General features: G+C 38.6%; 3 protein-coding genes across 5 annotated transcripts in view; all 3 read left to right on the forward strand.

The window, feature by feature from the left end:
* The window catches only part of LOC121304278 (NAD-dependent malic enzyme, mitochondrial-like), a 32,445-nt gene extending 18,425 nt beyond the window's left edge, over positions 1–14,020 (forward strand). The window contains exons 6-16 of the mRNA XM_041235317.1: positions 2,232–2,393; positions 3,181–3,284; positions 3,501–3,610; positions 4,067–4,164; positions 4,874–4,987; positions 5,111–5,225; positions 6,395–6,537; positions 6,675–6,777; positions 8,751–8,821; positions 11,223–11,321; positions 12,221–14,020. Coding sequence (XP_041091251.1) covers positions 2,232–2,393; positions 3,181–3,284; positions 3,501–3,610; positions 4,067–4,164; positions 4,874–4,987; positions 5,111–5,225; positions 6,395–6,537; positions 6,675–6,777; positions 8,751–8,821; positions 11,223–11,321; positions 12,221–12,385 — 1,284 coding nt within the window. The 3' untranslated portion in view covers positions 12,386–14,020. The remainder of the gene's footprint in view (positions 1–2,231; positions 2,394–3,180; positions 3,285–3,500; positions 3,611–4,066; positions 4,165–4,873; positions 4,988–5,110; positions 5,226–6,394; positions 6,538–6,674; positions 6,778–8,750; positions 8,822–11,222; positions 11,322–12,220) is intronic.
* Positions 14,021–16,280: 2,260 nt separating this feature from the next.
* On the forward strand, positions 16,281–22,841 carry LOC121304285 (zinc phosphodiesterase ELAC protein 1-like). The gene is made up of 3 exons (XM_041235328.1): positions 16,281–16,598; positions 17,575–18,051; positions 22,313–22,841. Exons 1-3 carry the CDS (start codon positions 16,442–16,444, stop codon positions 22,783–22,785), a joined length of 1,107 nt encoding a protein of 368 aa, XP_041091262.1. The 5' UTR covers positions 16,281–16,441; the 3' UTR covers positions 22,786–22,841.
* A 3,301-nt stretch (positions 22,842–26,142) lies between these two features.
* LOC121304289 (mothers against decapentaplegic homolog 4) overlaps positions 26,143–27,986 on the forward strand; it is a 29,024-nt gene continuing 27,180 nt past the window's right edge. For all 3 annotated transcript variants that reach the window (XM_041235340.1, XM_041235349.1, XM_041235359.1), the window contains exon 1: positions 26,143–26,304. The gene's annotated coding sequence lies outside the window, so the exon portion shown is untranslated. The remainder of the gene's footprint in view (positions 26,305–27,986) is intronic.

Here is a 27,986-nt window from a genome sequence, read left to right on the forward strand (position 1 = left end):
ATGTTGCCATGCCAACTTTCTTTGCAACAGCGACATAGGCGGTGCAGACTCTATCTATCTATGTATCTGTCTATCTATGTATCGATGATAGATTATATTTCTGCGTGGTCACAAAAAAACAAGAACAATACAAACTTTGCAACAAAATGATTACAACACTTTTTTTTTTTTTTTTTTTTTTTTTTTGTACACTTGTATCTCAAAAAGTATAGGAAATTAAGGAACCATGCTCTGCATACAAATAGTCCCCGGGGTGTAGATGTGCAAAAGGCTATTCATAATTTCTGGGGGGTTCTAGTTTTACAGAAATAGAACCCTAAAGCTAACAGTCTGACATTGTTTGCTAGGCAGAGGGACTTGCGACCGCTTCATTGCACTGAATAGGGAGACGAGATATAGTTCAGCACACACGGGTCACATCTGTGTTTCCCGTGTATAAAACTGGTAATCGGTGATAATGTTTTTTGTGTTTGTGCCTTCAACACTGGGGAAACTAATAATATGTTTTTAATTCAGGAAAATACGATTTTCATTTTCCCCCTTTCACAGCAACATGCTCCCGTTTACAGTTTTTAAAAGAATATTCCGAAATGAAAATGATTTTGTGAAGACATAAATGCATTTTATATGTTTATAAAAATTATTTATTTGGAATGTTACTTGTGCTGAGTTAGAAATTAAACGTACTGTTCCGTATCAGTAGATTTATATAGTGCCATTTTAAAATTCAAACATGGAATTCATTAGCCCCCATATTGTTTATTAGTTTATAAAATTATATGATACTGCAATTAATCCAACACTTGCCAATTTCAAGCATGATAGGAAAACATTTTAAAGTGTTGCAATTTTGTTCCACAAAGGGAAAACCATCAGCCATGGTCACTATGTTGCCTGGGTGAAAAAATATGAGTAATGGTTTTGGTGTAATGATACTTAATGCACACAATACATCAGACTGCCTAAAAACCTGCACAATTCTTGCATGATCTTTCTAGAGCGAGTGGACAGAGCCATACAACATGAAGAATAACTGCTGCACTTTTCAAAGTTGTCCCCACCTCTCCAGCCTCCAGTACAGTTGTTGCTGTCCCCACCTCTCCAGCCTCGGGCAGGGATTAACATTTTTCAGATTTTATTTCGCTTCAATAAATCTGGCTTAAAAAAAAAAAAAAAAGAAAAAACTATACGTACTTGGTGTTTTGTCTCTTTCTTCAGTGCTGTTTAGTGTCTCTAATTGTGTTTTCACCACTGCATTATGTGGCAGATGTGGTTATTTGCTTTTCCAGGATGTCTTCTGCAAAACAATGGAAATTCAATGGCAACAACTTTGTTAAAGTAACGTTAAGGTTTGATTGCAAAAGTCCAAAAGGTTAGGAAATAGCAAGTTAAGGTAGTCACGCAACATTAACTCGGCACCCTTATGTGTGTGTTTTCTGTCACACTTGACATCGGCAATAACATCACTAAGCACATGATGTCATTGCTGATAAAATTTCCCTGAAGACTGGCCATACGGACGTAACACTGGTAAATCGTAGTCCTTGTGTTTGGTAACATGTTCAGTAACTGCATTACCATTCCCACAGTGTTTTGGTGTTAAGCTAATTATTTCAACAATGTTCTAAGTAAAACCAATAAACTCAGAATACAGTGGTGCTATAGAATTAATTAGGAACCTTACATGTAATATTGGAACTAATGCTAAACAAGTCATATTTCTCCAAACGCTATCAGCAATAATCAAACAAAGCAATATTGTCTGTATCTGGAGTCTGCAACATTGGATTCTTGTATTAACTTCATGGTTTCACGTGGCAAAAGGAGTCACTGCATTTTCTGCAGTATGTTTGCACTGTGATTAACCGTTCGTCTTTCAAACATTACAGTTGACTATGAATGCTTGGTAACATCCTGTTATGCTGGAAGCCAATTATGACATTAAAATGTTTAAGTACAATTACAGATTTCTGCAGTTCACCATTGTGAAGATTTAACGGTACTCAATGAAGTACATAAACAAGAGGTGGATTGTAATGCATGGACGTTATGCTTACAAGAGACATAAAACACTGCTTCATGTACCACAGCATACATGTATCAACAGTATACCATACAGTACTAACTAACGGAAATTGTTAACATATATGTAGAGTTTGCACTGTAAATAAGACAGTTTAGCCAAGTTGGAGCTGTGTACAGTGTGAATGCAATGTAAGAATTTCTTGCAGGCGGTGGTGGTGACTGATGGAGAGAGAATCCTGGGGCTGGGAGACCTGGGCGTGTATGGGATGGGAATTCCTGTGGGGAAACTGTGCCTTTACACAGCTTGTGCTGGAATCAGACCCGAGAAGTGCCTTCCTGTCTGCATTGATGTCGGAACGGACAATCCAGTAAGCTTTCCAATATGTTTTTTATGTCTGAACCACACCCTTTTAAAGATGCTGTTCATAGAATGTTTTTAATAACTAACAAAGACTTCAAACGTAACACTATTGGATTCGGTGACATTACCACCTTTGTTTTAAAAAATCTTTTCGTTCTATGCCTGCTTTTTACAAAATGCTGGTATGCACATTATTTTATCAATACAGTGTTACATATTAAATGTCTTAACTGCTTCTTCCTGGTAAATATCCACTTCATGCTCAGAAAGGAATTGGGTAACAAGAAGCACTTGTTGAAACACCTATAATGTGGTATAATCTCCATATCCCTAATTTAAAGTAACAACACAACAAGGTCAGCAAAAGCTATAAAACGATTCTGGCAACAGTCCATGCTGAGATTTAATTTTCTACTGCTGTAATTTTAATACAGCAATATAATTGAGGAATGTGTGATATATTGAACTGCAACCAATGGAAATGATATCTGCATTCCAGTTTTAGTGAAAGCAGGAATTATACAAGGTAAGAGAGTAAGCTAATTTACAGCTTCGGCTATCTGACTGCAGTGCGATCCCCACTCTGCAGCCAAAATGTGGTGTGGTTGTGGTGGTTTAAAGGAAGTGTCTTATTGGGGGAATCCAGTACTATCAAATTGCTGTATAGGTAATGATTTGTAGTACTGCAGTAACAGACGCAGCTTTCCTTGTGGAGATTCAGGAGAATTGTAGGAACGAAGAGCAAACATTTTGTGGAATTGTTAACTCATATTTTTTTTGTTTGTTTGTTATAGTCGTTGCTGAAGGATCCCTTTTATATGGGTCTTTACCAAAAGCGAGATCGTTCCCAGCTCTATGATGAACTTATTGATGAGTTTATGGAAGCCATTGCAGAAATGTAAGAAAGTTTGACTTTATAGCAACACCAAGGCAGTCACCCTGTCGGAATACCATTGTGTGCCATGACTGAAGCCTGTGATTACTTCTGCTTTGTAAGAGGACATTCATAGTGATTCTGTTAAGATCTATTATTTTGGATTGATCATAGAACAGTCCAATACTGCTAGTAAGACAAAATAAATAGCTGGGGCTAAGATTATTCACTCTTCCCTAGATATGGTCGGAACACCCTAATTCAATTTGAAGATTTTGGGAACCACAATGCCTTCAGATTCCTGAGAAAGTACAGGGAAAAATACTGCACCTTTAACGATGACATTCAGGGTGAGTTGACTTCTAAAATCAATTTCATTCGGTTTGTTCAGAGATGGTGAAAGCATTGATTTATAACATGCAGCACCTGACTTTGCAGAATCAAAAATAACGTGTAGAGTACTGTGTGTCTATCCTTTTTAATTATATATGTTGCATAGAATGTGAACATACATGTTTCTTTTTACAGTGTGAATAGACAAAAGCATTGCTACTTCCTCATTTAGAGCATATACTGTTATGTACTGCAGGTGGCGCCATTGCCTAATCATTTTTCAATGAGTCACTTCACGTAAAACAGAGTTTGCGGAATAAACCTGTTCTAAAGAGATTTTTTTTAAATAATTTTTTGCATTTATTTTTTACTTGCAGTGATGCTGATTCACTGCTGTATGTATACTCGTATGTGTAATTGAAGCGCACTGCTCAGTTTTTTAAAGTCTTGTTTCCTCGTGTCTGTTTGCACAGGCACTGCAGCAGTGGCACTGGCAGGGCTGCTGGGTGCACAGGAAATGACCGGTAAACCCATCACAGAGCAGAGGGTTCTGTTCCTGGGAGCGGGAGAGGTGAGACTTTGTACCCGCACTGAATCTTCTGAATGGGTGGAACCAAAACATCCATTTGGATGTGATAAATCACAACTGAGAAATCAACCAATCACCAAGGACTTGTTAGAATTCCAGTGTCTTGTGCATATCCTTTGCATGGAACAGAGTTCTAAAGTTTAAAAAAAAAAAAAAAAACTTTGAATATCGGTTCCTGATCTTTGCCTTTGTGAAGAGCTGATTGAAGTGAAGGGTGTGCTATGGCAAGTGCAGCACCTGTGTCTGTGTGTAGGCATCCTGGGCTGTGCACTGCCTGCTGAGGGTGGGGAGCGGGATTGCTTACCTGTTTTGCCACTAATATTACTAAATTCTTATCCCAGAATAGATGTCTATTTTTTTATATATTATGTTTTCAACGAGCAAGTGTCTATGCAGTGGTACCCCAAAATAATCCAACTAACTAATTATTTTGAATAGTATTGTTACGCATATCTTGGATAACAATATTTTTTGTCTCTACTAGCCATGTTTTTTAAAAAAATTCAACTTAATTTGTGCGTTTTTAAAAAATAAATGTATCTATTTCCAGAAAAACCTGGCTACAGTAATTTCCATATATTGTAGCCAAATTAATTTAATTTGTGTCTACAGAGTGGTGGGCAAAAACTAACCATTCCCTTAAACCCAGTTAATGGTATTACAATTTTAACTTCCTTTCTCCTCTCTTCAGGCAGCGCTTGGAATAGCTGGTTTAATTGTCATGGCGATGATGGACAGTGGTATATCTCAATCGGAAGCCAGGAAGAAAATCTGGATGTTTGACAAGCATGGTTTGTTGGTGCAGGTGAGGAGTGGTCAAGGCAGCAGAGTACAGTTGCTGACCAGCAAGTCGCATGTTTTATCGTAATGTACTTCAACACCCATATCTCCTATATGTATTAAAACTTAGTCTCTTATCTTTCTTCAGGGCCGATCAGAGGGTAATGACATGAACCAGGAACAATTTGCTCACCAACCCCCTGCAGAAACAGTGAACAGTTTTCTAGATGCCGTTGATGTGCTCAAACCTACTGCAATTATTGGTAAGAACTGACAAAAGCTTGCATATAGCATCCCTATGAGGGGAGCTTGTATGGATTTATAAATCCTCCACATCTGCTACAGATAATATACAAGAAACCCTTTAAGCTGGCTACTTCATATTTTCTGTGGTGTTGAAACTCCTTGGGTAAAATTTAACGGTATCCTTCATGTTGACCTATGAGCTAAAATGGCTGCCTTTTCCAAAGACCTAACTCTGGCTCCCGAGTGGTGCATCCAGTAAAGGTGCTCCGCATGGAGTTCAGGATGCGCCCTATAGCCTGGAGATCACTGGTTCGTATCAACGGTAACTTTTCGCAGCCGTGACTGGAATTTTCAATTGGCAGAGCGTCGCCCAGGTAGGGAGGGTTCAGGTCAGCAGGATAATTCTCGTTTAACCAGCAACTCCTGTGGCCGGCAGGGCGCCTGCGGGTTTGCTGTGGAGTCATTCAGATCTTTGTTTTCCTCTGGCACTATTGGTCTGATGGCTTTGCTGTGGACGGCTTGGCAGGGCATGTTTCAGAGGACTCGTGTGTCTGCTGCCGTTTCGCTAAGTCGGTGTGGAGGTTGCAGCGGTGGACCAAGATAAATACATAGAACTGGCGATTCCAGATTGTGAAAAAATGGGGTAAAAAGTCCATTGGCAACTACTAAATTTATATATGAAAAACAAAAAAAAGACCTAACTCTTTCGCTTCACACTTGCTACACAGCTATTTTCTGTTGGTATTGTATAAGAAAAAAAATTACCCTTTAATGACAGTTATTTTATAAAGCTCATGGTTATATTACTCCTTGCATGTTAAATGTGTTGCTGATCATGGCTGCCATATAGAAATTTCTGCTGTGGAGATGTACACCTTTTAGTTATTGTCTTGTAAATTTGTACATAGCTGCATTACCATTTTTTATTTAACCTCTGGCCATGTCAGTGATACTGACACTACATTTGACAAAGTGTATTTAAACAGCAATTGGTACACTTCTATGTGTTAGATTGTAGTTTGATCTGATCTGTCTTTCCGTATTGATTATGCCCCCAGGATTCTTTGTTTTTTGTTCAGAAAAACTCCCAATTCTTGTTGAGTTTTTGAATTCGTCACCTTCAGACCTTTTTAATATCTCAATAATAAAATAAATAATTGGCTTATTTACACCTTTTTTTTTACAGGTGTGGCTGGTGCAGGTAGGCTTTTCACCAGTGAAGTCCTCCAGGCTATGGGCACCATCAATGAGCGCCCCATTATATTCGCACTGAGCAATCCCACGGCAAAGGCTGAGTGCACAGCTGAGGAAGCATACACGCTGACACAGGTACTGTACTTGCCATAACATGTACTTCACTAAACTCTTCACTTTACTGCTATGGTTGTCTAAATACAACCATTTCTGTTTTTTTTTTTTAAAAGTTGTTCTGTAATAGCACTGAATTTATCTTTTCTCTTCATTAGGGGCGTTGCTTGTTTGCCAGTGGCAGCCCTTTTGAGCCAGTGACATTGAGTGATGGCCGTGTTTTTAAACCAGGTCAAGGGAACAATGCCTACATATTTCCAGGTATTAAACAAGATGTTATTACAGTGAAGGTGAACTTGCACCTTCAGTGCTTGTCAGGCACACTAGGATTAGACATTAAACATTTTTACAGGAAGTGTCTTACTGATTTTCATTAATACAAAGTACTTAAGGCATGTATAATGTTAGCGCTTTAGACTTCAGTGTTTTTGGAAAAACCCTTGGCCAAAGTTTTTGGGTGATACAGTGGCTTGCGAAAGTATTGACCCCCCTTGGCATTTTTCCTATTTTGTTGCCTTACAACCTGGAATTAAAATTGATTTTTTGAGGGTTTGTATCATTTGATTTACACAACATGCCTACCACTTTGAAGATGCAAAATATTTTTTATTGTGAAACAAACAAGAAATAAGACAAAAAAACAGAAAACTTGAGCATGCATAAGTATTCACCCCCCAAAGTCAATACTTTGTAGAGCCACCTTTTGCAGCAATTACAGCTGCAAGTCTCTTGGGGTATGTATCTATAAGCTTGACACATCTAGCCACTGGGATTTTTGCCCATTCTTCAAGGCAAAACTGCTCCAGCTCCTTCAAGTTGGATGGGTTCCGCTGGTGTACAGCAATCTTTAAGTCATACCACAGATTCTCAATTGGATTGAGGTCTGGGCTTTGACTAGACCATTCCAAGACATTTAAATGTTTCCCCTTAAACCGCTCGAGTGTTGCTTTAGCAGTATGCTTAGGGTAATTGTCCTGCTGGAAGGTGAACCTCCGTCCCAGTCTCAAATCTCTGGAAGACTGAAACAGGTTTCCCTCAAGAATTTCCCTGTATTTAGCGCCATCCCTCATTCCTTCAATTCTGACCAGTTTCCCAGTCCCTGCCGATGAAAAACATCCCCACAGCATGATGCTGCCACCACCATGCTTCACTGTGGGGATGGTGTTCTCGGAGTGATGAGAGGTGTTGGGTTTGCGCCAGACATAGCGTTTTCCTTGATGGCCAAAAAGCTCAATTTTAGTCTCATCTGACCAGAGTCCCTTCTTCCATATGTTTGGGGAGTCTCCCACATGCCTTTTGGCGAACACCAAACGTGTTTGCTTATTTTTTTCTTTAAGCAATGGCTTTTTTCTGGCCACTCTTCCGTAAAGCCCAGCTCTGTGGAGTGTATGGCTTAAATCTCCGCTGTGGAGCTTTGCAGCGCCTTCAGGGTTATCTTTGGTCTGTTTGTTGCCTCTCTGATTAATGCCCTCCTTGCCTGGTCTGTGAGTTTTGGTGGGTGGCCCTCTCTTGCCAGGTTTGTTGTGGTGCCATATTCTTTCCATTTTTTAATAATAGCTTTAATGGTACCCCGTGGGATGTTCAAAGTTTCTGATATTTTTTTTATAACCCAACTCTGATCTGTACTTCTCCACAACTTTGTCCCTGACCTGTTTGGAGAGCTCCTTGGTCTTCATGGTGCCGCTTGCTTGGTGGTGCCCCTTGCTTAGTGGTGTTGCAGACTCTGGAGCCTTTCAGAACAGGTGTATATATACTGAGATCATGTGACAGATCATGTGACACTTAGATTGCACACAGGTGGACTTTAGTTAAATAATTATGTGACTTCTGAAGGTAATTGGTTGCACCAGATCTTATTTAGAGGCTTAATAGCAAAGGGGGTGAATACATATGCACGCACCACTTTTCCATTATTTATTTTTTAGAATTTTTTTAAACAAGTTATTTTTTTCATTTCACTTCACTAATTTGGACATGAAATCCAAATAAAAATCCATTTTAATTCCAGGTTGTAAGGCAACAAAATAGGAAAAATGCCAAGGGGGGTCAATACTTTTGCAAGCCACTTTAAAGACCAAAAGATACTGGCTTTATTTGAGGTATAAAATGTATTTTTTGATTCTTATGGTCGAGTTTGCTTATGCATAGAGGACATAAATCCAATTCCAAGTTCATTTTAAGTAGTATAAACATATGCTTCAAACACTTCTAACCACTCTCTTCTTTGAATTCAGGCGTGGCTCTTGCTGTGATCCTTAGCGGAGTGCGTCACATCAGTGATCAGGTGTTTCTGGAGGCTGCAAAGGTTTTTACTCACTTTTTACACCTTCATGAAAATAAATTTGTATCATGTTTGTGTCAATACGCATTTTTACTTAAGCAAAACTATTTAGACACTGAGCAACATTATACAAGTTTGGTCAGCCCATTTCTGTAGAATGTGCCACAGAACCAATCAGAGGTCAGATAGTGCTGTGTTGAGTTATTTAATATGCAACATCGATAATGGATAATTGCAAAGCATATGACATGGTTTATTTAGATTTCCAGAAAGCTTTTGACAAAGTCCCGCACAAAAGATTAATTCTCAAACTGAACGCAGTTGGGATTCAAGGAAACACATGTACATGGATTAGGGAGTGGTTAACATGTAGAAAAGAGAAAGTACTGATTAGAGGAAAAACCTCAGAATGGAGTGTGGTAACCAGCGGTGTACCACAGGGATCAGTATTAGGTCCTCTGCTATTCCTAATCTACATTAATGATTTAAATTCTGGTATAGTAAGCAAACTTGTTAAATTTGCAGACGACACAAAAGTAGGAGGAGTGGCAAACACTGTTGCAGCAGCAAAGGTCATTCAAAATGATCTAGACAAGATTCAGAACTGGGCAGACACATGGCAAATGACATTTAATATATGGGAGATATTGAAATTGGAGAAGGAATCTATGAAAAAGACCTAGGAGTTTTTGTTGACTCAGAAATGTCTTCATCTAGACAATGTGGGGAAGCTATAAAAAAGGCTAACAAGATGCTCGGATACATTGTGAAAAGTGTTGAATTTAAATCAAGGGAAGTAATGTTAAAACTGTACAATGCACTAGTAAGACCTCATCTTGAATATTGTGTTCAGTTCTGGTCACCTCGCTATAAAAAAGATATTGCTGCTCTAGAAAGAGTGCAAAGAAGAGCGACCAGAATTATTCCGGGCTTAAAAGGCATGTCATATGCAGACAGGCTAAAAGAATTGAATCTGTTCAGTCTTGAACAAAGAAGACTACGTGGCGACCTAATTCAAGCATTCAAAATTCTAAAAGGTATTGACAGTGTCGACCCAAGGGACTTTTTCAGCCTGAAAAAAGAAACAAGGACCAGGGGTCACAAATGGAGTTTAGAAAAAGGGGCATTCAGAACAGAAAATAGGAGACACTTTTTTACACAGAGAATTGTGAGGGTCTGGAATCAACTCCCTAGTAATGTTGTTGAAGCGGACACCCTGGGATCCTTCAAGAAGCTGCTTGATGAGATTTTGGGATCAATAAGCTACTAACAACCAAACGAGCAAGATGGGCCGAATGGCCTCCTCTCGTTTGTAAACTTTCTTATGTTCTTATGTTCTAATATTTGGTTTGTACTGCAGAAATCCATGTGGCTAGATTTACACATCTCAACACTGAGTTTATTTATATTATTCAGAATTATTAAACGTGGTTGATCATTTTGCATACTACTAGAGGTTTTACTTTGAAGTATCAGGAAATAAAATAATGTCATCTTTTTGGTACCTTGGTTGCTTAGCACATGCAGCACTAGTGTGTAGACCTTTCTTAGCTTAGATGGACTAGCCTACTGGTCTTGAATTCCTCATAGGACAAAAAAAAAGTGCTGAAGCTTAATATGTAGGAGCTCCAGTTTTATTCTACGCTGTCAAGTGCTTATTCAGTTGGCAAAAATAAATTAATTATTTTGGTTAGAGGTCCTTCTGGATTTTACCGATTTTTAATACAATATGTGTACTGTAGCTGAACGTTCAATTGTGAATTTAGTTAGGTTAGAATAAATAAACCCGGGGGCTCCCGAGTGGCGCATCCAGTAAAGGTGCTCTGTGTGAGGGCAGGATGCACCCTATAGCCTGGACGTCGCCGGTTCGAGTATGGGCTGCCGTGGACAGGAGTTCCCAAGAGGCAGCGCTCAATTGGCTGAGTGTCGGGGGGGGGGCTAGGTTGGCCAGGGTGTCCTCGGCTCACTGCTCACCAGCGACCCCTGTAGTCTGGCCAGGCGCTTGCGGGCTTGCCTGTAAGCTGTCTGGAGCTGCGTTGTCCTCAGAAGCTGTAGCTCCTGGGTGGCTGCATGGTGAATTGGTGAATCCGCAGTGTGTAAAGAAGCGGTCGGCTGACGGCACACACTTCGGAGGACAGCGTGTGTTCGTCTTCGCCGCTCACGAGTCCGAGCACAGGGGTGGTAGCGGTGAGCTGAGCCTAAATAATAATTGGGCATTTCAAATTGGGAGAAAATAACAAAAAATAACTGGCAACGACTAAATTAAAAATAAATAAATAAATAAATAAATAAACCCGCCACCTCTTTGCATCTGGAGCAATAGTCCAATTTGCTTATGGGAGTTTAATCTATTACCTACATTTCTACAGATGAAATAATACCGTTCTTCCTGATATTCAATTCACATACATGCTCTGTTTCATAGGCACTAGCCGAACAGCTGACGGAGGAGGAAATGAGTCAGGGCAGACTCTACCCACCACTTTCTAACATCAGGGAGGTTTCCATACGCATTGCAGTAAAGGTAAGAGGTTATACTGAGTAGAAGCTTCCGAACCCTGCTCGAGATGGGTTGGGTCAGGTGCAATTTCACATTGGAAGGTCATGTTCAGATCACGGTCAGGCGAGTGGTATCGGCAATGCATCTACATTGCATCTTCTTTACTTGCCTTTTAAAACTGCAATTGATTATATGTGCTGTATTCATGACTTGCACCACTGTAAACAACACTACATTTCTGCAGTAAATTTAACTAGCAACAGAGCAGAAATCAAATTAGAAAAGTAAATTATTAATTTAACCCATCTGATTTCCTAATTTGTGGTTTTGTTTGATTTATTAAGTTGTTTTACTTTACTTTTTTGTATGATGTTTTTAATTGTTATGGGTGGCTCTTACTGCAATTACTCTTGTATTTTATTCGCTTTCTGATACAGTGAATTCCAGAAACGGAATGAACACAGTATTTGAGAACCCTTATTGCAATAATAATCTGATATTGATTTGTGGGCCCCCCCCCCCCCCCCCCCCCCCCCCCCCAAAAAAAAGAGATCTGTTACTGACAAGAAGGAAGAACAACCCTCTAAAGTATGTTTGCTATAATATATTATGATGACTTTCATATTTGCAGATAGCTGAGTGGATTTTACACATTCTGAATTACTTTCAATCATGTAGCAATATTTGCAATTAATTAGTGAATTATGGTTTCAAATTAATTGTCGTTTTGAGTTTGATTTTTAAAAAATGCTCAGAGCTCACAGTATTTCATATTTTATTCTTTTAGGCAGTGGGATTTCAAGTTTCCCTTACGCTTTGTAAAAAAAAATGTGGATTTGGCATGTCTTTTAATACATATCCTCATCATTGTCATATCGTAGGTGCATATGTTGTATTGACATTTTTGTTTTCTGTCTGTGTAGGTCGTTGAATATGTGTATGCCCATGGCGTCGCCTTCCATTATCCAGAGCCTTTGCATAAAGAGCAATTCGTCAGATCGAAGATTTGGAACATAGAGTATGATTCCTTTTTGCCTGACCTTTATGATTGGCCAGAAGCTGCAGCAAAACCTCCCAAACTCAAGTGAAGTTTCTATCTCCAAAGGAGGAGACCATGTGCAAAGTTGGTACTCATGGATCAGCCCCCTTTTTGTTTTGTAATTTCACGCCCTTTATTTGTTTATTTAATGTCCTTTTCATATTTCTTTCCCTTTTCAATTCTGCCTACCACATGGATTCTATTTATGCCTTTTTAAGAAGGTTTTGAGGTTAATGTCACTAACATTGGATTAAACACACTTATTTTAAGTAATTTAATGGATACAATCAATAGCATTTAATGATTAAGACAATCAGGGCTTCATCTCCTTTTCCCTGTTTGTCCTCTTTTGTGGTTATATTGTGCATTTGTTATACTTACTTTTAATACATCTAGTTGCAGCTCGCCTTTGGATAATTTTTGTTCAATTTATAACAGAAATTTGGTCCATTGCATTACAGGGTCATTATTTATGACTTGCATAGATTTAAAATGTCCTTCATGCGTGTAAAATTATTTCATGTGATGTGACTTTTTATTGGTGAAAGTAGATGAAGAACAAGGGATGTAAAGGCTTTGTGTAAATCATAAACAAATGAAACACAGCACAATTCTGTCAGAATGCAAAATGTTTAACTAAGACTGATATTCATTGAATAAAACAAATGAATAAAATCTCTTGTTTTTTACCAACTGCCCCTTTTTTATTTTCATCTATTCTAACTTGTTAATATGTAATAATAATGTAAATGAGTGTAATATGGGTTTTAGAGAAAGTGAGTCTACTTGAGTGCACTGAAGACCATTATTGAAACTCCTGTTGTCTGACGTTATTTACCAAACTACGTATATCTCCTCATCATTGACATCGGTGTAAGATGTACTGCTATACTGTAGCTTGTTTTTATGGACTTTATTTTTGTAATAGTCTGCTTTCATTTAAAAAAAAACACAGAACTGTACCTCAGATTTGTTACTGTAGCTCTGTTCCAATATGTTTGTATTATGTATGTAGTGTCATTCTGATAAGTTAGTTTTATTTTAGCTCTATTTCTAATAATTCCCATTTTTTAAAATCTAGATTACACATTTAAAAATCAGATTTAATGTACAATTCTTACACACACATATATATATATAAAACCTTTAACTTTGATTTTAAAATACCTTTTGGTTACCTTTAAAACAGCTGGTTAGTTTAAATAAATATATTCTCAAAACAGATACAATACAACACTGCTTAATCTCAAGTCAACAAACTAGCTTTTTTTCTGTATTTCTTTGTTTTAGGATGTTTTTGATCGGCAGAATGCCCATATTGTGAAATGTATAAACTGTTGTACCATTCAAAAGTAGGCATTTCTTGATATTCTGATGTAGAACTAAGTATTTAATCTTTTACATGCCAACAGTTTCACTTCCTCCTCCTAATCAGCTGGTGTTTTGTATGGTGTCACATAATGAGGACCCAAAGGTGACTCAGCTGACAAAGTTTGGGTATTTACTCTGAAGAAACTGAAGTTGTGCACTCAGTCATGCAGAATTATATCTTGGTTATTTCTTAATTGTTTATTTACTGTCAAATTGTTCTGGCCATTTTACATCGTATTACTGTATTTCTGTTTCTGTATACTAAATCAAATGTGTGTAATCCATGTGACATAAAATGTATTTTGCAATTGTACTTAATTTCTTGGGATTTTGATGACTGTATTAACCTATAAACAGCTGCCCTCAAGATTTTCCTCAAACAGACCCCCCCCCCCCCACACACATTTGCCCCATACATGATCATACAGCATGAGGGAGGATATATTGTACAGTATCCAAAGTACACATAGTTCTGCAAACTATTCTTTAAGTTTGAAAACTACTGTTAAAACGTAGAACAACAAACTCAATATGTGAAATAGATACAGAAAAACAAACACTAATTGACACACATATTAGTACAGAGGAACAAACCGTGTATAAAAATATTGTGGAGCGTTATTTAACAGTAGAGCTCAACACTTGCATAACTCTTAGTTTACTGGCTGGCTGATTTGAATAGAGTTCTCTTTCCAAACCCTGTACACAGGTCTGCAGTGTTTAAAGAATTATGCTATTGCACAGACTATACAACTAGCCTTTAATGATTATCACCTTTAATTCCTTCAGGGTAATTTGGGTGGAAAACAGTGACTGGTCCTTGTGAAATATCTTGTCTTGGATACAGGAGCATATGCCAAAAAAGTGCCTTATTGTAACAGGGTTTTCAGTTCTGCTGGCTTGCCCATTATAAACCTGACATGTAATACTGTTCTTCTCTGGCATTATGTCAGCATAATAATTTGCTCTGTCTTGTAAGAGCCCATTTACACAAACCTGCTGTTATGCAAATATGGGGAAACACTTTACAAATAATATAAAACAGTTGTGAAGCAGTAATTAAACACCTTGGGTTTCAACTTGAAAGTGAGAAATGTTTCTTAATTTGCATATATAACTTTTTAAAATTATTTTTCTTATTGTTTCTTGACTATTTTCTTTGTTTTGCTTCTGACAATAATGGAATTAGTTACAGAATATCAGTCTGACCAACTTTAGCCAACTAAAGTAATATTTTCTGATTTAAAAGAAAAACGTGTGACAGACAGACAGACCCATGTGCCCCAGAGTCTGATCTCTCAATGATTTATGCTAAAGGATGTAGAGAGTTTCACCACAGTAGGACAAGTGGTTCTGTGTGTGACCTACGTTTTTACAGGCCATGATCACTAAATCATGTTTACAAGTTTAAATCAATAAGATTGCACACAGAAATTATTATTTATTTATTTTTACATTGGAAATTCATATTTTGTTTCGTAATTTCAAATTCAGGTATTTTTCATGAAATTTGAGAACTTAAGTGTGTTCCTATAAACTAAAATTGCTCATGTTTACTATATATTTACATATGTTTCCTAAGTCCTATTACTATTAATATGAATCACAGCATTTTGCATTGAAAATACAGTACTTTTGAGCAGCAGTGCAGAGGGATAAGATAACAAATGGGTAAGCACAATCGAGCACCAGTAAACTACCGAACATTGAAAGCATTATATAACATGGTGTATTTTTATTTATAATTATTACTTCCTTTAAAAAAAAAAAATTCTAATGTACAAAATACATTTACCAACCCAAATGTAGAACCTGTTTTGTCAAGCTGAATGATCTGCTGACCACAGAATAGCAGTTTTTAATATTTAAGAAATTGGACAATATTTGCAACCACAATAAAAGTAATATTTCATTTGGTATCTTTTTAGTTACATTAAGTGGGGAAATGTTTGAGAGACCACAAATAGATCCCAATTTCACTGAGTGGTGTGATTTCTTTAGAAACTGAAAATACAAGCTGCGTTTTCTCACATTTGGAATGATGTTGGAAACTTTAGTAGCTGTTTTGACAGAACAATAAAGTTTAGTTTCTGTTACATACTGTTCTATTTTGGTATGAAAGAAACACCACAGATTAAAAGTCGCTGGATGTAGGGGTGCCACAGCACAGATTTGTTTTTAAATGTATTTATTATCTTGACGAAATTTTAGATGCATTACATGAAATGAAAGAAACTTTTGTTTCTTATTTTTAAACATGAAATATATTTGTAGGTGGGTAAAAATAATAATCAAAAGTATTTTAAAAGCACATTTAGTTGTTTCACAGAAGAAAAAAATAAATACATTTTACTATTAACACGTTTCTCAGTTGTGATCGAGATACACGATATGGATTAACATGTATTAATATAATTCTTAAAGGAGAGTAGAATAAAACACCAAAAATCTGAAGCCCTAAAGATGTTACTGTTGAAAGCAACTGCATTTTCCATAATGCAACAGAACAGCGCACGGCCAGACACAGATCTCGCGGGACTCGGGAATATAGACAGTTGCTGGGAAATGTAGTTCAGAAGATAAATGTGCATGAAGTCTGGTCTCACTCTGATGCAGCGAATGAAAAAGTTGAGTTCAGGCTAAGGTGTACACAGTGGATGAGAATTACACCGTGGTAACCCTCTGTCGTGCAAAATCAAACTGCTTCTAATTCCTGGTGTTATCATTTAATAAAATGGCTATGGATTTGACTTTCCTGGGGACCGGCTCTGCCAACCCATCTCCGCATCGCGGTGCCTCAGCGCTGGTTCTTCGGATCGAGGGGGACTGCTGGCTATTTGACTGCGGGGAAGGGACACAGACCCAACTAATGAAGAGCCAGTTGAAAGCTAGTGAGTCTGTGTGTTTTGATTCGCAGCCATTTAAGATTGTAAGCATGTTGTGAGCTCATGTAATGAATGTCGACTGTTTTTTTTATCTAAGTTGACGCGAACCGATGACGACACAACAAAAATTCAATAGGCAATAGTGCAGGGTACCCGCATCCTGTAAATGTTTTTATTTATACAGTATTGACATACGCATTAGTTACTGTTAACTACCATCCACGTGTAGTTTAGTTACACAATGCAAGAATTGTATGCCAGACACTGTAATGTAAAAGGGTAATATTGCTACGTCCAGGAAGCATTATATTTTGTTGTTCTGTGTGTTTTATTTTTTTTTAACTGATACGTGCCACATATATGAGAGTCAGAAACCAGTCTCACCATTAAAGTGCAGTGTGTGTGTAATATATATATGTGTGTGTGTGTGTGTGTGTGTGTGTGTGTGTGTGTATATATATATATATATATATATATATATATATATATATATATATATATATATATATATAACCGACTGAAAACATAATTTGTCAATTTGTCATTGTAGTCGCTTGGGTACTCCCATTTTGTTGTGCGAAAATCAACGCTATAGAATAAAGGTTTGTGGTACGTATTCCTTAATCATTTCGAGTCATGTATTGTGTGACCTACAGAACTGGACGGGATTAGATTCCTGGAAGCAACAGCTACCTACATGTTATCTGAATTAAAGCAATACATCTTTAGCATGTGAAAAGTTACTCCGTGATAATGTTGTTGTTGTAAAGATGTATGCAAACCGAGCGTTAATAGAATAATAATTTAGCAATAATAGCTAATCAGCTTGCAAGTATTTCACCCATTGACATAATGGATTTAACATAATGGACTTAATGCATCTAACTTAATGTTGTCATAAAATACCCTACTATATATAATGTAAGTAGCATGCTACTGAGACATAATAAACTGCATTGTTTTCTCTTATTCAATGTGCCAGGTAGGATCACAAAAGTTTTTATCACCCATCTTCATGGGGACCACGTGTTTGGACTCCCAGGTCTCCTCTGCACTTTGAGCCTCCACTGCACTTCCACCGCTGGCAAAGATCACCAGCCTGTGGAGATCTATGGACCGATTGGGCTGAGAAAGTTTCTCAGAGTCACGCTGGGGCTTTCCAGTTCACAGCTGCTGTTTCCTTATGTAGTCCATGAGCTTGTTCCTACTGCAGACCAGAGTCCATCAGAGGGACTTCTGGACCCAAAAACGACTAACTGCGATGAAGGACTTCATCCACAAGAAGGCCAAGGAAGGACTATCCATCTGGAGCCAGCAGATAACTCCTACACTCTTATTGAAAACGAGCAAGTCGTTGTTAAAGCATTTCGGCTTTATCATCGGATACCATCCTTTGGGTTTGTAGTGGAGGAAGGGGAGCGTCCAGGAAGACTAAATGTACAGAAGCTGAAGGAACTGGGTAAATAAACTATGCAGCATTTCTCTTGTTGTCGCTTTGGTTGCTTTAACTAGTGTTTTCTGTGTTCAAATCTTCAATTAAATTGTCTGTCATGGGTAACTGTGTGTACTGGCTAATGTGCTCAATGGATGATGTACTGTTTGCCAGTGACAGAATGGTTGGCAAAGCATGGGTATTCTGCCTGTAGGTATTCATTTCAACCAGAAGGCCATAATGGGTCCTCACAGACCATGTTGATGGTATTTTTTTATTTTTTTTGTAAGCCAGCTGAATGTTGTTTGGTTTTTTTTTTTCTATAAAGCTCTGCTGGCCACTTTGGGCAATATTTTCTTCTGCTTAGAGCTTAAAAAGAAAACCACTGAAGGCCTTTCCCCAGGAAAAACCAAAAGTTTAGTTAAACTCAGAGGGGATTTAGGTTCTGTTTGTTTATTTTGTTTTTGTGTTTAATAAACGTGCGCATGGTGAGATTTTTAAAACTCAAGACACTGACCCGGTCATAAAATTTCCTACGTTTACTTGACGTCGGGGGTGTGTGTGTGTGTGTGTGTGTGTGTGTGTGTGTGTGTGTGTGTGTGTGTGTGTGTGTGTGTGTGTGTGTGTGTGTGTGTGTGTGTGTGTGTGTGTGTGTGTGTGTGTGTGTGTGTGACCTGAAGGCTATAATTCCCGAAGCCGCATTGCACCCTGGAGATAACAAAAGTCTTCCCGAGGGGCATTTAATTTTCCACTATGACTTAGTCTGCAGTAGATGTTTAATATGTGAATCACAGGCCAGAATTTCCAACCATGGATTTAGAGGGTACTGTGCAAAAGTTTTAGGCAGGTGTGAAAAAATGCTGTAAAGTAAGAATGCTTTAAAAAATAAACATGTTAATAGTTTATATTTGTCAATTAACTAAATGCAAAGTGAGTGAACAGAAGAAAAATCAACATCAAATCAATATTTGGTGTGACCACCCTTTGCCTTCAAAACGGCATCAATTCTTCTAGGTACACTTGCACACAGTTTTTGAAGGAACTTGGCAGGTAGGTTGGCCCAAACATCTTGGAGAATTAACCACAGTTCTTCTGTGAATTTAGGCAGCCTCAGTTGCTTTTCTCTCTTCATGTAATCCCAGACAGACTCGATGGTGTTGAGATCAGGGCTCTGTAGGGGCCATACCATCACTTCCAGGACTCCTTGTTCTTCTTTATGCTGAAGATAGTTCTTAATGACTTCCGCTGTATGTGGGGTCGTTGTCATGCCGCAGAACAAATGTGGGACCAATCAGAATCCTCCCTGATGGTACTGCATGATGGATAAGTATCTGCTTGTACTTCTCAGCAGTGAGGAGACCATTAATTCTGACCAAATCCCCAACTCCATTTGCAGAAATGCAGCCCCAAACTTGCAAGGAACCTCCACCATGCTTCGCTGTTGCCTGCAGACACTCATTCGTGTACCGCTCTCCAGCCCTTCGGCTAACAAACTGCCTTCTGCTACAGCCAAATAGTTCAAATTTTGACTCATCAGTCCAGAGTACCTGCTGCCATTTTTCTGCACCCCAGTTCCTGTGTTTTCGTGCATAGTTGAGTCGCTTGGCCTTGTTTCCACATCGGAGGTATAGCTTTTTGGCCGCAAGTCTTCCATGAAGGCCACCTCTGACCAGACTTCTCCAGACAGTAGATGGGTGTACCAGGGTCCCTCTGTTTTCTGCCAGTTCTGAGCTGATGGCACTGCTGGACATCTTCCGATTGCAAAGGGAAGTAAGCATGATGTGTCTTTCATCTGCTGCAGTAAGTTTTCTTGGCTGACCACTGTGTCTACGGTCCTCAACGTTGCCCGTTTCTTTGTGCTTCTTCAAAAGAGCTTGGACAGCACATCTGGAAACCCCTGTCTGCCTTGAAATTTCTGCCTGGGAGAGACCTTGCTGATGCAGTATAACTACCTTATGTATTGTTGCTGTGCTCAGTCTTGCCATGGTGTATGATTTTTGACAGTAAACTGTCTTCAGCAACCTCACCTTGTTAGCTGAGTTTGGCTGTTCCTCACCCAGCTTTATTCCTCCTACACAGCTATTTCTGTTTCAGTTAATGGTTGTGTTTCAACCTACGTATTGAATTGATGATCATTAGCACCTATTTGGTATAATTGTTTAATCATACACCTGACTATATGCCTATAAAATCCATGACTTTGTGCTAGTATACCTAGAAGAATTGATGCTGTTTTGAAGGCAAAGGGTGGTCACACCAAATATGGATTTGATGTAGATTTTTTCTTCTGTTCACTCACTTTGCATTTAGTTAATTGATAAATATAATCTATTAACATGTCTATTTTTGAAAGCATTCTTACTTTACAGCATTTTTTCACACCTGCCTAAAACTTTTGCACAGTAGTGTGTGTGTGTGTGTGTGTGTGTGTGTGTGTGTGTGTGTGTGTGTGTGTATGTATATATATATATATATATATATATATATATATATATATATATATATATATATATATAATATACATACATACATACATACATACATACATATATACATACATACATACATACATACATACAGTGGCTTGCAAAAGCATTCAGACCCCTGACCAATTCTCTCATATTACTGAATTACAAATGGTACATTGAAATTTTGTTTTATTTGATATTTTATTTTGAAACACTGAAACTCAGAATCAATTATTGTAAGGTGACATTGGTTTTATGTTGGGAAATATTTTTAAGAAAAATAAAAACTGAAATATCTTGTTTGCCTAAGTACTCAACCCCTGTGCTGTGGAAGCTCCCAGTTTGCACCGATGAAAGAAATTGCCCAAACGAGGACAAAATTACCTTACCATTGGCCTCCACCTGTGAACCATTAAAGTTGCTGTCACATTTTCTGGATAAAAACCCCACTGTTGAAGGATCATTGGTAAGGCTGTGAATCTGAAGGAAAATGAAGACCAAAGAGCATTCTACAGAAGTTAGAGATAAAGTAATACAAATGCATAGATTAGGGAAAGGGTACAAAATAATATCCAAGTGTTTGGATATCCCAGTGAGCACAGTTGGATCAATAGTCAGGAAGTGGAAGCTGCATCACACCACCCAGGCACTGCCAAGAAAAGGCCGTCCCTCAAAACTCGGCGCTCAAACAAGAAGGAGACTTGTGAGAGAAGCCACAGAGAGGCCAACAATCACTTTGAAGGAGCTACAGAGTTCAGTGGCTGGGAGTGGAGTAATGGTGCACCAGTCAACCATATCAAGAGCTCTGCATAACACTGGCCTGTATGGGAGGGTGGCAAGAAAGAAGCCGTTACTCAAAAAGTACCATCTGAAAGCACGTCTGGAGTTTGCTAGAAAGCATGAGAGTGACCCAGCTGCGATGTGGGAAAAGGTTTTGTGGTCAGATGAGACCAAGATAAAGCTTTTTGGCCAAAACTCAAAGCCCTATGTGTGACGCAAACCTAACACTGCCCATGCCTCTAGACACACCATCCCTACAGTGAAGTATGGTGGTGGCAGCATCATGCTGTGGGGATGCTTCTCATCAGCAGGGACTGGAAAGCTTGTTAGGATTTAAGGAAAAATGGATGGAGCAAAGTAAAGGCAAATACTAGAGAAAAACCTGTTTTAGTGTGCCAAAGACTTAAAACTGGGGTGAAAATTCACCTTTCAGCAGGACAATGATCCCAAGCACAAGGCCAAAGCAACATTGGAATGGCTCAAGAACAAAAAGGTGAATGTCCTACAGTGGCCTTGTCAAAGTCCTGATCTCAATCCCATTGAGAATCTGTGGCACTATTTGAAAATTGCGGTCCAGAAGCATCATCCAACCAACCTGAACAACCTGGAGCAAATCTGCCAAGAAGGATGGGCCAAAATCACTCTGACACTGTGTGCAAAGCTGTTACATACATACCCCAAAAGACTTAAAGCTGTTTTTGCAGCGAAAGTGACTCTACCAAATATTAATGTGTGGGGATTGAATACTTATGCAAGCAAGATATTTCAGTTTTTTTATTTTTCTTAAAAATATTTCTCAACATAAAACAATGTCACCTTACAATAATTTGTTTTGAGTTTAAGTGTTTTAAAATAAAATATTGAACAGAATGAAATTTCAATGTACCATTTGTAATTCAGTAATATGAGTGAATTGGTCAGGGCTCTGAATACTTTTGCAAGCCACTGTATATATAAATCAATTCGAAGGAGTTCTGTAACTGCCACTCGCCATCAAGTCTAAGTTTAGTCTAATTTCAGTCCTTTTCTTTTCCATTTAGGAATAAAGGCAGGACCAGTTTATGGCAGACTAAAAACTGGACAATCTGTAGTCCTAGAAAATGGAGTCACAGTTTTCCCATCGGATGTTTTGGAGGAACCTATCCCAGGAAGAAAGATTTGTATCTTGGGTGACTGCTGCAGCGTTGTGGGCGATGCTGGTCAGCAGCTGTGCCATGGAGCAGATGTCCTTATCCATGAAGCCACGTTGGATGACACCCAGAAAGACAAGGCCATGGAGCATGGGCACAGCACTCCCAGCATGGCAGCAGAGTTTGCTAAAGTGTGCCAAGCAAAGCAACTGGCTCTCTGTCATTTTAGCCAGAGATACAAGCCCCCAGCTCTCCTAAAAGAGGGGGATGAGGATGATGTCATGGAACTGAAACGGCAAGCTGCAGCACATTTAAATGGCCAGGAGGTTATATTGGCTGAAGATTTTTTAACAATTGTAATTCCAATTAAAAAAGGAGTCTAATTTTTTGTATTGTCTTTTTTGTATCAGAATAAAAATTTTAATGTGTTTAACATGTTTTTCCTGTAGTCCTGTATTTATTAAAAAGGTTATTACTAGCAATAACTAGCGCTAGTTGTAGTTAACTACTGGTTGATACTCTATGGCAAATAAAACAAAAGCAGGTAAACTCCCCTGTTTGTTGGATTGAACAGATACATTTGTTATTGGCCCTCAGCCAACGCTGTTTCCCAGTGAACACTCTTGATTACACTACTGCTCTAAGTGCACTTTTGATTAGTTACCAGGAAATGTTACAGAAAATGATGATTGAAAATGGATATATTTGGCTTAAAAAATAAATTGCTATTAAAAACATCTCTAAAATATTTGTCGAAAAAAGTGTATTTTAGGGTTACTACAGTAACCAAGCTTTGTGAACAGAGTTCTGTTAATGAGCGAAGGTTATTCCTGACTGTCCTGTGGCTGTGTTTCTTTTACCAAGCCTTTGCTTACTGTTTTTATGTTTGTTACTCTTCAAGACGTAACCTTTACCAACAAGGAAAAAAGAAGATAGTGAATATGTGATGTTTTCAAGTGCCTTATGACTTTATGGGCTAAAATGATAGAAATCAAAAGTGAACAGCTGCAAACAATCGCAAGAAGCATAGCTTGCCCACCTCCTACCTAACCGTGTTACATTTGTAAAGAGCGTCCCCAGGGAGAAAATGTTTTATGAGTTATTCTAAGTATGAGTGACATGCAGGGAGAATGCCTAAGCTGGCATAGCTCTGGTCATTTTGAAGGATTCTCCAGAAGATAAAAAAAGATGGTTTGTGAAAAAGGATTGCCTCACAATTTTGCAAAATCAAAACTGTATATAATTATAATTAGGGCCTCTGTTTTTTGGTATTTATTAATTTAATTTTTCGGTCCTTATTTTTTATTTTTAGCTGTTTTTGAGTTATGTAAATCGTTCTTTTTTTCGAGGCTTTCGCTTTTCATATGCTGTATGAAGTTATTGTTTTCGGTTATTTTGGGTTTTTCTTTTGGTATGTAGAGTAACTTCACAGTACTTGCACACTTCAATTTTACCTTCTTTCCTTTGCTGACTTTCACAACTAAATCCTTATGGTCACGGGCAAATTCTTATGGATTTTTTGTGTGTTTAGGCATTTTTGTTTACATTTCGCCACAGTTTGCAATTCTCTTTTAAATTCCACTAGTGTGTAATTCCCTGTCAAACTGTAATATAGCTTTAAATCTAGCGAGGAAGAACAACCTTCTGTTTCTTGTAATCTTGTTTTAAATCTTGCAAGCTTGTTACAGCACTCCAATAGAAATGTAGGAATTTGCTTCCACTCAGTTGGCGTATGTTTAAAGCAGTGGTGCACAACTCAGGTCATGGAGGGCCGATGTCCCTCCTGGTTTTTGTTCTACCCATACTCTAAATTAGTTAATTGGACCAATTAAGCTTCTAATAAGGTCCAATAAAGTACTTTTTAGGGTGCAGTTGGAATAAAAACCTGCAAGGACATCGGCCCGCCAGGACCGAGTTATGCACCACTAGTTTAAAGTATTCAGAATCAATGATGGATACAAGTCAGGAAAGAGGGGCATTGCCCAACTACACATATATGACTATAGTTTTGGTTTGATATAGTACCACAAATATCAATGCATATGTCATACATTTCAGAAGTCAAATAAATAGGTTACCAATATTGATGAATTGGCACACTGTAACACATTTAATTAATTATGCAATGTCAACCAAACAGGGTTTTACAAACACAAACAATTTTCTTCTGTTTTTTTATTCTATTTGTGATTTTTCAGTATTGACTTCATGGTAACAATGTATAATGTTTAGTTTTGCAGCAATGACATCCTCAGGCAAAGTTTTAAGCACTGAGGTCACAGTAAAGTTCATGAAGTGGCCAGAGGTGTATGCAACCCCAGATCAAGAAGCGGAGACAGTGGCAGAAGTGCTGCTGGAAGACTTTTTCCTGATGGTTTGGAGTACCACAGGAGCAGCACTCAGACCAGGGGCACAACTTTGGGTCCTCTGTCTTTGCAGAGATACATATAGGGATACATAAGACCTGCACCACTCTGCTGCATTCTCAGAGTGATGGGCTGCTGGAGCGGTTTAACCTTACCTTCTCTGCACAATTGTCACCACTAGCCACCAGAAAGATTGAGATGTATAGCTGCCCCTGGTCCTGTTAACCTGCCGCACTGCTGCGCAGGAGTCGACCAGATGCACTCCTGCTTTGATGCTCAGCTGAGAGATCAGGCTGAGTTACTGTTTGGCCGGCCATCCGATGCTGCAGAGGATACTTCAAATTATCTGGGCACCGTGCATTGCTTTTCCTGCGTCCAGTTGCAGGCTGCAGGTGGCCGCCAAAAGCAGTATTATGCCCTTCCGGTGAGGGGATGGCACTTTTCATCCAGGAAGTTTGTCGGGGTTTATAGCCCCTGTCGTAAGCTGCCCCAAGCTGGACAGTGCTTGGGAGGGGCCTGGCCGGGTCCTGGACTGACTTGGGGAGGTGACCAGGGGCCGGAAGGTGGTGATCCATTGAAATCAGCTTGCCTTCTACCGGCGCGGGGTGTAGAGACAACCTGGGGGCTGGACCCTCAGACTCATCTTTACCCGGGACTTACACATCGCCAGCTCGCTCTGACAGCCAGCAGCTTGCCAGGGTGTCCCTTTTTGTCAGCCACAATGCCACAGACGTTTGCCTCGCTGCCTCCTGGACTTTGTCTCCTCAGAGAACTGAGGAAGGAGGGGCAATGTTGCGATGGGTGCAGGCGGACCTGAGGGTGTGTGAGTGTGCATAGATTCAGAGAGTGGAGCATGGTGTGCTGTGAGCTGTATTAGTCGATGGCAATTTCATCCAGTGCTACAGTATTTACACTGATATGTAGTTATGCACCTTGATTTTTAAAAGATTTAGTGTTGTCACTTGTACTGTTAAAGTTGGCATGTATACTTGTATAGGCTATTGTTTTTCATGTATTAATAATACACACCCTCACACAGGAATAGAAAGTAGTGTGAGTAGTACTGTGCCATTAACCATTAGATCACATTTTGGTGTATCTAACTGGTTATCTCATTACATTTTTGTATTTCCCTGTTCAAGAACATTGATAGAAGAAATTACATTTCTATTATCTGGCAACCAGCTACAGTACTCTATCTAGTAGACACTACTCTATCAACCCTGTGCGTCGAGCCGGCGCTGCAAAGCAATCCCCACCCACACGTGCTCGTGCTTGTGCCTTCAAAGCAATCCCACCCACCCAGTCGTGCTCGTGCTCGTCAGCAGAGCGGAGCATCCCTGTGCCCATGCGCGGTTCGCCATGTTGATAACAGTAACAACCAGCACCCAAAGAGAGAGCAGAGGCGGATGGATGGAGGCTGATTTTGAGGGGTTTTTTTTCTCTCCATTGTGCTAAACTTCCACTTTGAATTTAACACCAGTGGAAAAGGCATCTCAACCCAGATGAGTCTAGACCCCATCGCGTCACAGACAGGTACGGATCTTAAAATAAATAATGCAGCTGGAGTGAAAACAGCCGAATTAGCGCGAGTTATCCAGTCCATTCGCAGGAAAAGTTGAAAGTTTCAGTGTTTTTCGTTCACTCGCCAGCTGCAGCAGAGCGGAATTAAGGAGACTATTAAAACAAATGGCACCCGTGGGAGAGCCCATTCAATCTGATTTGGGTAGCGTTGGTGGTATTTTGCTGGTTCAATAAAGCGTCTTTGGAAGGAGGCTGTTTATTTTGCTTCTGTTGTGTTGTAAATCGTTTATTAATTGGGGAAGCCAGTGTCGCATTACCATCTGAGTGTTTTGTTTTTAAATTATTTCACATACGTGGATTACAAATGCATAATTTCACAGAATGAGGGGTGGATACATTTCACCCAGTAGTGAAATGATGACATTGTCTATATAGAAAGCCCATATTAAAATCAGTTACTGGATTGTGTTTACGTATTTTTGTATTGAAGACTTGCATGAGTGAATTAGATTGAGCACAGCAGTAATCTGCACAGCTATAAAATAGATACTGCATATTTTTATTATTTATTTATTTTTGGATAGTTTAATATACTACTACGGTACTTTGGATTTGTAAGTGTATTAGCGTGTCTATTATAAACTGTTTGCATGTACTATTGAGCATGTTAAAATACGTACATGACCTATCCGTTGAGTACCTCGCAGAAAGAAATGTAAATACAGTATCAGCAATTGCAAAATTATGATTTGTGTACTAACAAATAATGTGCCGTTTTGCAATGTTTCTTATCTTACTATTTCTCTCACAACCAGACAGTGATAACATCTTTAAAATAATCAAGTTAATCAAGTCACGTTTTTTTTTTTTTGTTTGTTTTGTTTTACTAAGACCCTGTTGTATTAAAACAAGATTTACGTAATAATAATAAAAAAAGAAAGTATTTTATTGATAAAAACTTTAGGGAAATTTAGTTATATATTAAGTTGTTTTTAGATAAGAATTTAAACGTTTACAGTACACAACTGATATACTCAAATAGGACATTCTGCCAATGTTTTTGTTGTTAAGCGTTTAATAGGTCATTAATTTATAATTAGAAATAAAATTTAGGAAAATTACATGCATTTTGAATTTATTTTTTAGATATATAGGTCAAAATATTACTGCGTATTACTTTGCAGTTCAGGCGGTGAATGTCAGTTGTAATAGGCAGTAGAGGGTGTGAAACAAACGGTGTTGAAATAATAGTACCACAGTTTAATAGTGACAGGTTTAAGTTTCGGTGTATTTTATTTTTACATTAAGTAGTAGTGGTAGCAACACTTAAATGTAACTCCTTGGTACTTTTGGTTTATATGAATGGTTCTGTGCTTATCTGAATGAATCGGCATCTTTATGTATTGTGCATGTGCAAATCTATGTTAGTTGAAAGATATGATTTCACAGTTTCACCCCAAGAAAACTGATCCACTGGTGATTGAACAGCATCTGGACGTTGCATGGAAAACATATTGATTGCTTCTTGATTTTCCCTGAATCCTGCATTTCTGTCTTGGTTATTCAGTACTTTATGAACCAGCATCTTAAGCTTTTAAATCCGAGATACAGCATACTGTTCACTTTTTATCTTCACATGCAGGGATATCCAGTTGAATTACAATAATTAGACAGAGCAGGCAAGTAGTACTTTT

Source organism: Polyodon spathula, chromosome 2 (genome assembly GCF_017654505.1).
Source record: "Polyodon spathula isolate WHYD16114869_AA chromosome 2, ASM1765450v1, whole genome shotgun sequence".
Classification (NCBI taxonomy): domain Eukaryota; kingdom Metazoa; phylum Chordata; class Actinopteri; order Acipenseriformes; family Polyodontidae; genus Polyodon; species Polyodon spathula.

What these genes read in the sequence shown, in the direction of transcription:
- LOC121304285 (XM_041235328.1), top strand. Translation starts at nt 16,442, where the DNA reads ATGGCTATGGATTTGACTTTCCTGGGGACCGGCTCTGCCAACCCATCT. An exon ending in GAAGAGCCAGTTGAAAGCTA is followed by an intron (nt 16,599 to 17,574) that starts GTGAGTCTGTGT and finishes TCAATGTGCCAG; the next exon opens with GTAGGATCACAAAAGTTTTT. An exon ending in ACAGAAGCTGAAGGAACTGG is followed by an intron (nt 18,052 to 22,312) that starts GTAAATAAACTA and finishes TTTTCCATTTAG; the next exon opens with GAATAAAGGCAGGACCAGTT.